The following is a 14,053-nucleotide window of genomic DNA, read 5'->3' on the forward strand; positions in this document are numbered from 1 at the left end:
GTATCTTGCTCAGACCTGCAAACTTGAAGGGTGTCCTAGGGTTGCCGCCTTCGCCACAGCAATCGTTCTCGCTTTCTCGGCTCGACCCAACTCTTCAACCCTGGTGCTCAACTCATCCTGCAAGTTGACGGCCCTTGTTTTGCTCTGCTCGAGCTCGGCCTTTAAAGACGCCACCTGCGCTTGAAGGTCAGCATTTTCGGTCGTCATTCCCTTGCTCACCTCGAGCTCATCGTCCTTAGCCTTCAACGCCTCCTCAAGCATACTACACTTGCCGATGACCCTCATAAGCTCTTCGTCTTTCTCTCTCAACTCCTCATCTTTCTGCTTGAGCCCATCACGGAGCGCCTGGAATTGGCTATACTGGTTAAGAAAGTCAACTAGCATTCGATGCTTAGAACGATACTCTCTGTACTTGGACACCATCTTCTTGAAAAGGACCGTCCTTCGCTCTTCCCGCCGGTCACGCTCAATCTCTATGATGAGGGTCTGACGTGTAAAAGAAGATATGTCAGTGGAAGCAAATTACACAAACGAAGTAATTAACCTAAAATGGGAAAAGCAAACTCACTCGCAAGGCCATGCCAAATATACCCAACGACAGATCCGCATCCCTCAGCGACTGTAGCGTCCTATTCTCAGAATCCGCACACAGAGGGGCAAAGGCCGATACCACCCGTTCTGAGTTGGCCAAGAGATCGTAATCCACAGGAATGACTATGTGTCGATCAGTCCTTTCCGTCCTTATCTCCACTCAGGTGTACCTCTCCTCAAAAGCTCGCACCTCCACAGCGGAGCGAGGTTTTGACCCCCTCGGGCAGATTCAGCTAGTACGAATAGCATTCCAGCCAAAGCGACTGCCTGGCGAAACACGGGCACCAGAGCCTTCGCCTTTTCAGAAGCTCGCCGACCTGGCGCAAAAAAAAAATCATATTTAACAAAAATGATGACGAAACTGTGGTAAGCTATAACGAAAGAGAAAGGATCGTAGAAATAGAAATTAGACTCACCAGTCAAAGGCTTGAGACCGAGCCGCTTGTTAAATGATAGCCAGTCACGAATCTCCGCAGTATGAGGTAAGACGCGAGTCACCTAGTCCTTGATGTCAGGAACCAAGAGAGGTGGATACTTACCAGCTGAAAGTAGAAAAACATGAGAAAGTCAGAAACAAAAAAGAGGGTGGATGAACAAAATGTGACGAACAGAAAAAGGCCCTTACGGTTGAAGTTCCACTGCTTAGGGAACCCGGTTGGGTTCGCCATAACATGCTCGGTCCTGAAGAAGAAATAATTGCACCAGAACCGGCATTTGGCCTTGTCATCCATCCCCGTCACCAATCCTTTAGTCCCACAGTGGCGAAGATGAATCAGCATCCCCCTGTAGAAACTGGGCGCAAAAAGGTGCAGGAGATGACGAAAGGAGACCTGACAACCGGCCAATTCTGCAAACTTCACCAGCATTAAAAAGGCCTTATATAGGTAAGGGGAAAGCTGAGCCGGGGAGACGCTATAAAAATGGCAGAACTACTTAGTAAGAGGGGAAGAGGAAAAGAGTAACCCACCAAGAACGGGTATTGGTAGAAAGGGCAATACCCAGGTCGGTAAATTTTTATTGAGTCGTTCCCCACCGGAACGATATCGACGTAATCAGGAATACGGAATTTAGACCGCATATCAGATATTTGCTTCGAACCCATGACTGATAGAACCTGCTCAGGAGTGGGAGCAGGTTCCTTCTAAAAGTTATTTCTGACCGACGCGTTCCAAGGAACTATCTCCTCTATGGTGGGAAAATTTTCATCTTCCACAACCGTAGGTTCGCCACTACCGGAAGGCATAGCCATCGATAAAGGGGTGGCATCGGAAATTATATCGAAAACATGAGGGGGGTTTGTCATTTCTGCAATAAACGTATGTACAATAGAACCGGAAGAATGGTACCAATGGGAAATGTATGGCCAACAGGAAAGCTGGAGCCGAGAAGAAGAAGGGAATTAGAAGCAAGGGTCAGACAAGAAGCAGAAGAACAAGCAAAGTACCAAATAAGTATGAAATTCAAAAGTCTCATTTTTGAATCTCCCTTCCCCTATTTATAAGGTATTATGGCGCCAAAATCGATGCAAGAAACTGTCACTGACACTAAGATCGAAGCAACAGAGGCGCTGGAAATAATGCATTGCATCGGGAAAATGGGTAATGATGACGCGTGTGGTCATGACGTCATCCTGTGTTAGCCATACCAACCACAACCTTTGTGACGACCTGTCACCAATGCGACCTTGACCAATTCAGCCCATACGCCGTGGCGAAATATTTTGTGATTAGATACAGATAAAATTTTCTCATCAAGGACTCACAAGAGGACGACCCCAATAAGCGGAGGGACTAACTGTATGGGTCAAAATTAGGTCTAGTGTAGCGAATACAAATGGACGAGCTGAGGCCAAGGTCGAAACCAAGTACGGTCTAATGGCGAGGAGTCGCTCAAAGGGGGAGACCGGTGCCGAGGTCGAGTACAGAGCAACGGCTACAATTGTTAGAATGTTCCTGTGACTGTGAATAGGAATATTCTGTTGAATATTCTCCCACATTGTACTTTTCTAGGGTTTTCTAGAATATCCCATATAAATTGGAAGAGAGAGGAAACAAAAAGGGGATTCGGGACCTTTGTGAGAAGAGGATCTTGTAAAGAGTTGACTATCAGGAATATACAAAAAGCTTGTTTTGTCTCTCTTGTTTGGTTCAATCACATAGCATTCCTCTTTAGCTCACAAGATCCAAGAACACATAATCCACTTCACTTGTATGTTGTCACGTGTTGTAGTCAAGGGAGGGAATCATCCATCTCATCCAATCTTTGGGTGACAAATTCCTTTTAATTACATTTAATGACATTTGTCACGTTTATTGCATGTTTCCATCCTCATATTGATTGTTAGTCATAGAGCATTAACTCGGCATTTGTTAACTTGAACACGGACTCGTGCCGCCTACGTTGATTGATTTCGAATCTAGAATTTAGTACTTTTAACTTGGATTCACCCCTCATCTCTTTATTAAATTGGTTTAACTTAAAAGGGTTCAAACTTTTTGGTCAAACATAGATTAGAAATTAATGGATTGACCTTGCGCCTCTGCTTTCTCTCTTAAATCCTTCCATGAATTTCACTAATGAAAACCACTTATCCAATCATCATATTAGTTCAAATGGAGTTCTTACTTGGTCAAGATCGAATTGTTTTTGCTCTTACGCCACTGTAAAGTTAATTTAAAAGGCACTCCCCTTTTTGTTTTGTTAAAATGTTAGCCTTTTTTTGGTTAAAGGGATATTATATATATTAGAAGTTGACACATGGTGTTACACTACTTTGGCAGTTACTGGGGTACTTTAAGGCCCCCAGGGATGCATAGTTTTGCATAATTGTACTTAAGTTACAACCCAAAAAAGATCTAGGTAGTTCAGTTCCTGGGATGTCTGCCCAAAATATATCAGTGGCAAACACCGGAGGAACTGCTAGCGATACTGATTTACACAAAAAAATTTCCTTTGCTGCTTCCTTTGCCAGCTGGTCAGCTACCCTGTTTTGCTCCATGAATGTGTGCCTTACCACCACGCTGCCCATCCTTTGGATCAGTGATTTGCATTCACAAATTAGAGGATCAAATATTAGATTACCATTTAACAGCATATTGATTACTTCAGAAGAATTAGTGTCTATTTCTAGTGGAAGTATGTTATTTTGTTCTGCTAGTTGTAGACCTCTGATAAGGGCTTTGATTTCTGCTCTATGTTTGTTGCATGGGGTATGTTTTCCATGTACCCCAAGATCCAGTTTCCATTGTGGTTTCTGAAGACCCCCCCTATTCCTCCCATTCCTAGGTTTCCTTTAGATGCACCATCTGTGTTGAGCTTGTAGGAGCCTCTTGGTGGTGGAGTCCACTTTAGCATGATTTGGTGCTTGTATTTGTGTTGCTTGTTATTATTAAGCACACGGTACTCAGTTGCCTTGGCAATTGTGTTGTTGGCGTTGATTGGGTCCTTTTTATTGTTGAATACATTGTTGTTCCTAGCCAGCCAAATGTGCCAGAGGCAGTATGGGAGGAGATTGCCCCAGTTGAGGCATTTATTATACTTAACACCTTTGATATTTTGCAAGACAGATATCCAAGGGTGGCTATTGGGATTTGGATTGGATGATGGAGGGGCTGTAGATTTTGATTGAATTTCCTGCCAAAACTGAACAGCATTTGGACATTGGGAGAAGATGTGGTCAATGTCTTCATTTTCAAACCTATAGAATTGGCATTGGGGGGGGGGGGGGGGGGACAGTCCAGTCCTATTGAGTTTAGGAAGCTCCTGGTGGACGGTCTTCTGTGGGTCAAGAGCCAAATGAGATATTTTATTTTGTTTGGTGTTTGGAGTTTCCAGATCTCCTTGAATTGTTGTTCTTCATTAGGAGAGTAGGCATGAGTATTCCTGCTTAAGAAGGAGTAAGCAGTGCTATTGGAGAATTGCCCATTGGCAGTGAGGTCCCAAATTAGGTTGTCCTCTTTAGTGGCTACACTTGGGATGAACACAGAGTTAAGGAGGTTTAGGATATGGGGGGGGGGTGGGGGTAGATCAAAGGACAAGATTGAGGTGTCCCAGGTGCCCATATTGTGGATTGAATCGACCTTGATGTTAAGGTCATTCTGAGTTTGGGAACCTTGAATCAATTGCCTGAGTGCTGGCTGATTGGGAATCCAGGTGTCATTGAAGACCCTATTCCCTTTGTTAACTACCCATCTGTTGGCTTTGCTACATGTTTCCCAGCCCTTTAGAATACCCTTCCAAATTGGTGATTTTTGGATCCTAGGGTGTCTCAAAGCTTGTGTAGGTCTGGACATGTTACAGTGTTTGTGGATCAGAACTCTGGCCCAAAGGTTGTTAGTGTTCTTGTAGGCTCTCCAAGCTAGGTTTGCTAGAGCAGCTTTGTTTTTAAAGCTAGTTTTTTGCAATCCTAGTCCTCCCTCTGATTTTGTTTGAGTAACTACATCCCACTTAATCAAGTGAATCTTCCTTTTTTCAGGGGTGGTGCCCCAGAGGAAGTTTCTCTGGATTCTATCAATTTGATTAGTTACTTTGATGGGGAGGGAGATGTATTGCATTACATGGCTTGGGATACTGCTCAGTGTGGTCTTAGCCAGGACTGTTCTCCCAGCCATGTTGAGGTATTTAGTTTTCCAACCAGCCAATTTAGATTGCATATTATCCATGAGGAATTGGAAATCTGAGGTTGTCTGTTTTTTGTGGAAAATGGGGAAGCCAAGATATTTCCCAAAGGAGGTAGTGTGCTTGATGGAAAGGAGGTTGGTGAGTTGTTGGGAGGTGTCCTTGGTTATATTTGAAGAGAACAGGACTCTGGATTTGGTTAGGTTTATTTTTTATCCTGGTTGATTGTTGAAGTTCTGTAATATGGATAAGATTGTATTGCAGTTCCTAATATTACCTTTTGCAAAGAGGGTGAGGTCATCTGCAAAGAAAAGGTGTGAAATCTTAGGCCCGGTCCTGCTTATGCTTATGGGGTGCCATTGGTTTTGCATGACTGCCTGGTCAATGGATCTGGAGAGCCTTTCCATAAGATGAATAGGTATGGTGACATGGGGTCCCCCTGCCTGATGCCTCTTGAAGGAGTGAAAGCATCAGTTTTACCTCCATTGACAAGGATGAAGTTGGATGAAGTATTGATGCATGACATGATGAGTTTGGACAGGCCCTTGGGGAAGTTGAAGGCTTGGAGAGTGTCTCTAATGAAAGATCATTCCAGCCTGTCAAAGGCTTTCTCTAGGTCTATTTTGAGGATCATGTTGCTACTCTTTCCTTTCATTTTCCTAAAATGGTTGATGTATTCCTGGACAATAATGGCATTGTCACAGGCCCTTCTATTGGATAGGAAACTGGCTTGGCTTGGACCTATGATGTGGGGCATGATTGGTTTTATCCTATTTACTATGATCTTTGTGACTGTTTTGTAGATTGTGTTGCAGAGGCCAATGGGCCTGAAGTTTTTCAGCATTGAAGCTTGGGGGCATTTTGGGATTAGGCCCAAAAGGGTTTGATTCATGGTTTTATCCATAGAGGCATTGCTGAAGCATTTCATGCAAAATTCCGAGACAGAGTCCCCCACAATATCCAGTATTTTTGGTAGAAAAAGGGCTGGAGGCCATCAGGACCAGGAGATTTGAATGGTTTATTGGAGAAGACAACCTTTTTTTATTTCAGACATATGGAGGGGCCTATCCATGAAAGCCTTATGGCTTTGATGCAGGGTAGGATCCATAGTGGAGTGGTTAGTGGTTGCCCAAGGAACTTGAGAATGGGAGGTAGTGTAAAGCTTAGTAAAGAAGTTGACAATGGTGGACTGGATCTCTTTTTGATCATTGATCCAGTTGCCATTGTCTTCTTTGAGGGAAAGTATCCTGTTTCTCCTCCTTCTATTTAGGGTAGAAGTATGGAAGAACCTTGTGCTGGCATCTCCATCATTGAGCCAGTTGATCCTTGATTTCAGTTTCCAAAAGTCTTCCTCATTTTTGAGGATGAGGTTCAGCTCATTGTTGAGTTCTGATTCAAGGTTTTGCAGGAATCTACTGAATTGGTAGCTAGGGGACTTTTGGATGCCACTGATTCTGGCCAGGAGTCTATTTTTTTGGTGGAATATGTTACCAAAGACCTCCTGGTTCCATTTTATTGCCAGCCTTTTGAATTCATCAGTGGATTAGAGGAGGGTGTGCTGGCCAGAGAAGGCTTGGTTGATGATACTGGGGAAAGAAGGGTGGCTAGCCCACATTGTTTCAAACTTGAAGGTCCTTGTTGGTTTATTACTTGGGGGCCCTTCCATTTGAATTTTCAAGGGGCAATGATCTGAGTGGATCCTAGGGAGGTGTTGTACACTTGCCTCAGGTTACTGTTTAATCCAGCCCTCGTTGGCAAAGCACCTATCAATCCTTTCCAGAATTAGGGCATTACTATTGGAGTATCTTTTGTTAGTCCATGTGTATTTGCTACCTTTGTACCCTAGGTCAATTAAGTTACACTTATTTATGCATTTCCAGAATTGGTTACTACGGCTTAAGTTTATAGGGTTTCCCCAAACTTGTCTCTAGCCTTCAAGACTTCATTGAAGTCAATGAACCAGTTTTCACTGGTGTTTCTAGCGATGGTGATAAGCTGCTCCCATAGGATTTTTCTTTCTGAGAGCATGTTACTGGCATAGATAGCTGAAAAAAACCAAGGAGGGTGCTCAGGTCTTACCTTCACCATTGCGTGGATGCCTTGGGGGGTAGTGGCTACTTCTTCCACAGCTACAAGGTCCTCCTTCCACATGAATACGATTCCCCCAGATGAGCCCACCGCTGGAGATTGAATGATCATATCAAGCTCTAGGGTTTGGGCCAATGCCTGATAGTCAGCCATCTTGGTTTCCAGTAGGACTAGCATAGCCGGCTTGTGCATTTTAACCATCTCTAGACAGTGCCTTTTAAATTCGGCACTGTTACCACCCCTAACATTCCATATGATGTAATTCATCACTGGGGATGTGGGTGATAGTTGAGTTCCCTCTTGAGGGGTCGAAGGGCCTGGTAGGCTGGGCACTAGAGGGGGGAGACTTCCTCTTCAGACTCAGGATAGGGGTTAGATTCAAAAGTGGTTTCAGTGGTCCTTGTGTTTGGGCTGAGACTAGGCTCATTCCACACTTAGACATTTCTTTGGGGCACAAGACCACTATTATTTCGCTCGCTTCTGTGCTGAACTCGATCGACCTTACCGAGTCTAGTAAGATCGATTCTGTTCTTGGTGCTGGGTAGGTCTGTTCCAGCTCTTCTGTGGCATATGTCTTCTTGAGAATCTCCAGTGATGTGGAGATTCCTTGATGGATGTTCTGTAGTGGAGGTGGGGAGTTCCTTTTTTTGGATTGGAAGCTGTGGGTTTTGATGGTAGGTTGATCTGAGTGAAGACTGGCTCCGCTGCCGGGTCCTCCCTCATCAGATCTGGGAAGAAGGGGAGCGATTGGAAATTCTGGAGGATGTGGTTGTTGAGGGCTTGTGGGTATCGGTGCTGGACTATCGTTGTTGGCCATCGACTGCCATAGGAGAGGGCCAAATGCTGCTAGGGCTTTGTTGAGGGCTTCCATTGTCACTCTTGCAAGATGCGCCGGATTTTGCACTATTAGTGTGATCTTCTTGTTGTCCAGTGTGAAATCATATGAGAGGCCTTGCCCCTGCAAGGCAACTTCCAACCAGGAGGCCAGTTGGTGGTCCGGTGGCAATGGGTGGGTGGTTATGGTGGTTGGGATCGTGTTTCTTGCCATTTTTGTCTTTCTTGGCTTTGCTATTTTGGGGAAAGATTGAAGTGGGGTTAATCGACGGATTTACCATCATAAAACCTCCTAATGTCACATCTTGGACAGTGGAAGGGTTGCTTGGTGTTGGGATTAGGGGATTTGGCTGCTCATTAATTGGGGGTGTAATGGAGGTGACCTTTGAGGTCTTTTCGACTGGAGAGGGAGAAGAGTGCAGATAGGGCACTCGATTGCCATTCCTATCGCTTGGATTTTCTCCATTAGAGGGAGTTTCAGTAGCTTTGGTAGGGGAGGCGTAGGCTTTGACGTTTGGGTTGGAAGGTACGTTACCAGAGATGCCTATGGTTGTGTATTCATGTGATTGCATATTTGCGGCCCCATTGGGCAAATTGCCCAGAGTGATGATTGAAGCATCGGGGGTTGGGTTGTATCCCACTTGAGAGCTGGGCTGATGAGTGGGGTTGGTGGGGTCGTCAGAATTGGACCCCGTGTTGGGCTGCTCTCTTGGGCTTGGGTTAGGCACATGTCTAGGCGTTTGTGGGTCACCGGTGGTTTTAATTATTGGGCCTTGTGGCCTTCTTGAGTTTTTTTGAGTGTTTTATACTTGTTTTTTAACATCGTAATTTAAGGATTTTGTTTGGAGGAATTTACCTGAGATGGCGTCAAACATGTTTACCTGTTCCTCCTCCGCATTTGTAGTACATTGTGGTTTCAGCACATTACCTTCAACGTTGATGGTTGCTTTTTGTTGTCCCTGTTTACGTCTTTGTGGGAATGTGACAGTCTTCCATTCACTCTCTTCTGGTGAGAGGTCTGTTTGGTGGGATTCTTGTGATCCATTGGCTATTGTGGCTGGACGTGGATTGTAATTACATTTTGAGGCCATGTGACCTATCCTACCACAACTGGTGCATAAGGTTCCATTGCCTTCATAGACCACTGACTGCTTGTGATCGCCAATAATTACTGATGTTTCCACTGGTGATTCAAGTGGGACTTGGATACATATGCGTGCGTATCTACCCCTTAGTGTAGAAGATGTACATTGATCAATCTTCAGTAGTTTGCCTAGTTTCTTCCCAACTTTCTCCAGGATGACTATGTCATAGAACTCCGTTGGTTGTTGGGGTAGTCTTATCCAAATGGCAGTAGAAGTAAGAGTGGCTTCCTGAGGAATAAATTTCGGTTCCCATTTTCGAACAGAAAGAAAGTGCCCAGAGACAAACCATGGGCCTAAGTGTAGCGCTTTCATCATGCTTTCCTCTAAGCTAAATTTCACTATGAAGAAGTTCCATCCAAGGCAATCAAGATTAACTGTTCGGATGGCTTCCATAGATCAATTAGTTTAGAGCGTAGCATGTGATGAGGCATCTTTCTTTTGTAAACCTTGATGATTACTGAGAATTCCATGGCCTGTATAAGCGTTCCTTCTCCTCTGGTGATAGGGGAATGGATCCTTCAATGTGTTTTTCTTTGACCCCCTATGGGGTTAATTGGTGTTCCATGTCGTAATAGTTAGCTTGGTTGCACTCTTGTTTGTCTAAGAGCGTTCCCTTATAGGAATGTTGAGGTGATTCAATCTCCATTTGGACTTGTTTATCCGGGGGTTCTGGTGGAAGTGGTGGGTTGATCAAGGGGGGTTTCGGGAGAGTAGTTCTTCTATTTTTTAGAGAGAATTGACAATTGCTATATTTCAACACACATGATAGGAGACAAAAGTTTTGGTTTAGCTCCAAATTGTATTCAAAATGTTAGCCTTTTAATTAGACTTCAGATAAACAAAGAAAGTAGTTGGCGTAATCAACAAAGGTGGTCGCCAATATGTTCTACTATTAGTTAAAAATTCATAATTTATACTAAAATGTTACTTGTTCATATTAGCAACCATTTGAGCCTTTTGCTGTTCAATTTGACAGCTAGCCCCTAATATGCGAAAAATAAAATGAAAGGTATGATTGGATGTGACATAGTTGAAATTTCAACTATCCTACTCCCTTCGTTTTAATTTATCTGAATCTATTTTATTTTTAGTCAGATCCAAAAAAAACGATATCTTCCCCTATTTGAAAATAATTTATCTTGATACAATAATTTATAGCTATACAAAATATATATACTTTATTTTATACTATAAATTTAAAAATCTTCTTTTTTTTTTAAACTCTGTACCCAGTCAAATAGGTTCATATAAATTGAAACAAAAGGGAATATTAAAAAGAGTTTGTCAAATGAAATTTGTGAAATAAAGAAAAGCAAGAAGGGAAAAAACTCCGTGTAAAGAATGCGTCGGAGGCAGCTATCAACCGCCACGTGTCACTTAGCTTTATGTAAAGTCGACTTGGTATTTTCAGACTCTGTTTGGACCATATAAAACTATTCAACATTAAATACCACGCCTCTCATCCTCTCCGTCCTCTTTTAGTTTCCATTTCAAAACAGTAGAAGTCTATTCCACGGCGAAATAATGACAAATTACGGCACAATACCGACGTCCTCTTCAGGTCCGGCAAACGTGGAGTACATCTCCAGGGCAAAAGATAGGATAAAGGAAGGATTAGGTACTCGCCGGCCATGGAAGGAGATGTTCAATTTCCACTCCCTAAATCTTCCATCTGGAGTCAACGATGCAATTTCACGAATTAAAACAAATATCTCCTACTTCCAGATGAACTACGCCATCGTAGTGCTCGGAATTGTCTTCTTAAGCCTCCTCTGGCACGCGATCTCGCTTATTGTGTTCTTAGTTCTGATGGCCATTTGGTTGTTTTTGTATTTTCTCCGTGATGAGCCTTTGGTGATTTTTGGCCGTCTGATTTCTGATCTTGTGGTTCTGATTGTGCTCTCTGTTTTTACTATCGGTATGCTCCTGCTTACTAATGCGACTTCGAATATTTTAATTTCGCTAGCGGTGGCCGTGGTTGTGGTGTTGATTCATGCTTCGATAAGGAAGACTGATGATTTGTTCATGGATGAAGAAGCTGCTGGGTTTTTGAGAACTCCTCCGTCGTCTTAGTTTTGCTGTGTTATTTTCCCCAATTCAATTGAAGCGTGAGAACCAATGTAGTTTCTTTTTCTGTTTTTCGTTTTTTAATTTATTTATTTCCGGTAATATCTTCGATTGATTGTTGTATTTTTATCACCATAAACTTTGTTTATTCCTCGTTGAATTTGATCATAATTGAATGGTGGTTACCTTGTTGTTATTAGTGATTTTTGTTTACTTATGCAATGCGTGTTGTGTTTAGTTAATTAGTGTCGGCAGAAATAATTTTGGGGACATGGCAAAAACGTGTACTTTCGCGGTCCTTCTTCGTCCAAATTGGGCATTTTAATTACGTGTAGTAAATTACCAACAAAAAAAAAAAGTTACTTGTAATAGCAGGACATAAATTGGAAAGGCACGGGAAGATGGTATCACTACTACTAAAACCTTCCTGAAAAGAGAATCGTCCAAATTAAACGTTCAAATAAAAAGGGTGTTATCACTTTTAGCCCTCAACAGAAACTATTTATATTTGTTAGTCGAAAAAGTGTATCAAATTGTATAATTTTTATATATAACATTATTTACCCTAAAAATTGGATAACACTTAAACTTATAATGTGATTTTAAGGATACGTGATTTTACCTAATACCAATTGATGAATATGAAGATCAATAATGGAAATTGACAATATGATAAAGCAAACCACTGTTTGGATGGAATTCAGCCCTTGAGCTTGAGTACCCTCAAACTAATTGGTGCAAGAACAGTTAAAAGTATAACAAGCTGATGAACAAGAATATGAGCTAGAGAAAGTGTTATATTGCTTTGATACGTGAGAACAATGTGTCTTACAAATGATTGGAACTGTGTTTATATAGTAGAGGAATCCTATCTATGGTACAATTCCAATTATAGAAGTAAATCCCATGATTAACTAAACAACCGCCCTTAATTCGATCTGTTCCGAGATTTCCACCACGACCTTCGACCAGTTACAGATATCTCACCTTTCCGTTCGGTCTTGCTCGATGTCTGTCTTGCTCAACCTCGATCATTATCGGTTTCGATCTTGCTAGGTACCTCGAATCCGAACTCGGTGTCTTATCCTCGTGCCTCGATCTGATCTATTACGGGATCGATCTTCGATGCTTCATACCGGTCTCGATAAATCAGTAAAATCGGGTGAGCCTGATTTTAACCGTATACATATATATAGTCCCCTCGTTTTTGGAGTGTAATGACAAGAAACGAATTAAGCCCAATTTCCTTTGCTTGTTCTTCTCGAAGCACCAAATATTTCAATATCTATTCTTCCTTGCTCACAAAAACAAAATGGCCAAAATATCTAAAACCGTTCCGCAAAAGGAAACTGCTTGGGTTCGGGCAAAGGAGGTTGCCGAGCGCGCCAAGTGTCAGTCTCGGGGGGAGACCCTTGAAAATACCCATGCTCGGGGCTTTGATCTTTCGAATGAGATCGATGGACCCCGAATGACCATTTAAACTAGAGTTTGAGTAGCTCTTAGGCTTACCAGTCGAGTGAAGATTTGCTCGAACTCGAAGTAAAGTTAACCCTTAGGCTTCATAAATAGTCCCCGGGTGAGAGTTTGCTCGAGCTCGGATTAAGACAGCCCTTGGGCTTTTATGATCGAGTAAGGACTTACTCGAACTCGAAGTGAAGTTAGCCCTTAGGCTTTATAGTCGAGTGAGGATTTGCTCGAACTCGAAGTAAAGTTAGCCCTTAGGCTTTATAGATAGTCCTTGAGTGAGAGTTTGCTCGAACTCGGGTTATGATAGCCCTTGGGCTTTTATGATCGAGTGAGGACTTGCTCGAACTCGAAGTGAAGTTAGCCCTTAGGCCTTATAACCGAGTGAGTATTTTCTCGAACTCGAAGTGAAGTAACCCTTAGGCTTTATAGTCAAGTGAGGATTTGCTCGAACTCGAAGTAAAGTTAGCCCTTAGGCTTTATAGATAGTCCCTGAGTGAGAGTTTGCTCGAACTCGGGTTAAGATAGCCCTTAGGCTTTTATGATCGAGTGAGGACTTGCTCAAACTCGAAGTGAAGTTAGCCCTTAGGCTTTATAGTCGAGTGAGGATTTGCTCGAACTCGAAGTAAAGTTAGCCCTTAGGCTTTATAGATAGTCCCTAAGTGAAAGTTTGCTCGAACTCAGGTTATAATAGACCTTGGGCTTTTATGATCGAGTAAGGACTTGCTCGAACTCGAAGTGAAGTTAGCCCTTAGGCTTTATAGTCGAGTGAGGATTTGCTCGAACTCGAAGTAAAGTTAGCCCTTAGGCTTTATAGATAGTCCCCGAGTGAGAGTTTGCTCGAACTCGGGTTAAGATAGCCCTTGGGCTTTTATGATCGAGTGAGGACTTGTTCGAACTCGAAGTAGAAGTAGCCCTTAGGCCTTTGTATTTGTTATGGATTTCGGACGTCCGCGTTAATTTGGTCGTAGCCTCTTTAGTTCGGAACTTGCCCTTTGGGATTATTTTCCGTTTCACCTCGAGCTTGCCCGAAGTGTCAGTCCCCGAGTGGGGTGGCCGTGGCCTGTAAAATCGAGGGTCGCCTTTAAGGTCTTATGGTCTCGAAATTTTAGTAGCTCGACTTCGTTTGTTTTTCGGACGGTAGTCCTCAAGCGTGGGGTTAGTTGTTCGAACTTCCGTCATGATCAGCCCGTAAGCCTGTTTACACAATAGATCAAGAGAATAAAGTAGGAAATTTTTCTAAAGGC

At 42.9% G+C, this 14,053-nt stretch overlaps 1 protein-coding gene across 1 annotated transcript; it reads left to right on the plus strand.

The window, feature by feature from the left end:
• Nucleotides 10,697–11,541, plus strand: LOC109223993 (PRA1 family protein F2-like). Its single transcript, XM_019388514.1, has one exon. The coding sequence runs from the start codon at nt 10,800–10,802 to the stop codon at nt 11,346–11,348; it is 549 nt and encodes a 182-aa protein (XP_019244059.1). The 5' UTR covers nt 10,697–10,799; the 3' UTR covers nt 11,349–11,541.

Source organism: Nicotiana attenuata, chromosome 3, assembly GCF_001879085.1.
Source record: "Nicotiana attenuata strain UT chromosome 3, NIATTr2, whole genome shotgun sequence".
NCBI lineage: Eukaryota > Viridiplantae > Streptophyta > Magnoliopsida > Solanales > Solanaceae > Nicotiana > Nicotiana attenuata.

What these genes read in the sequence shown, in the direction of transcription:
- LOC109223993 (XM_019388514.1), top strand. Translation starts at nt 10,800, where the DNA reads ATGACAAATTACGGCACAATACCGACGTCCTCTTCAGGTCCGGCAAAC.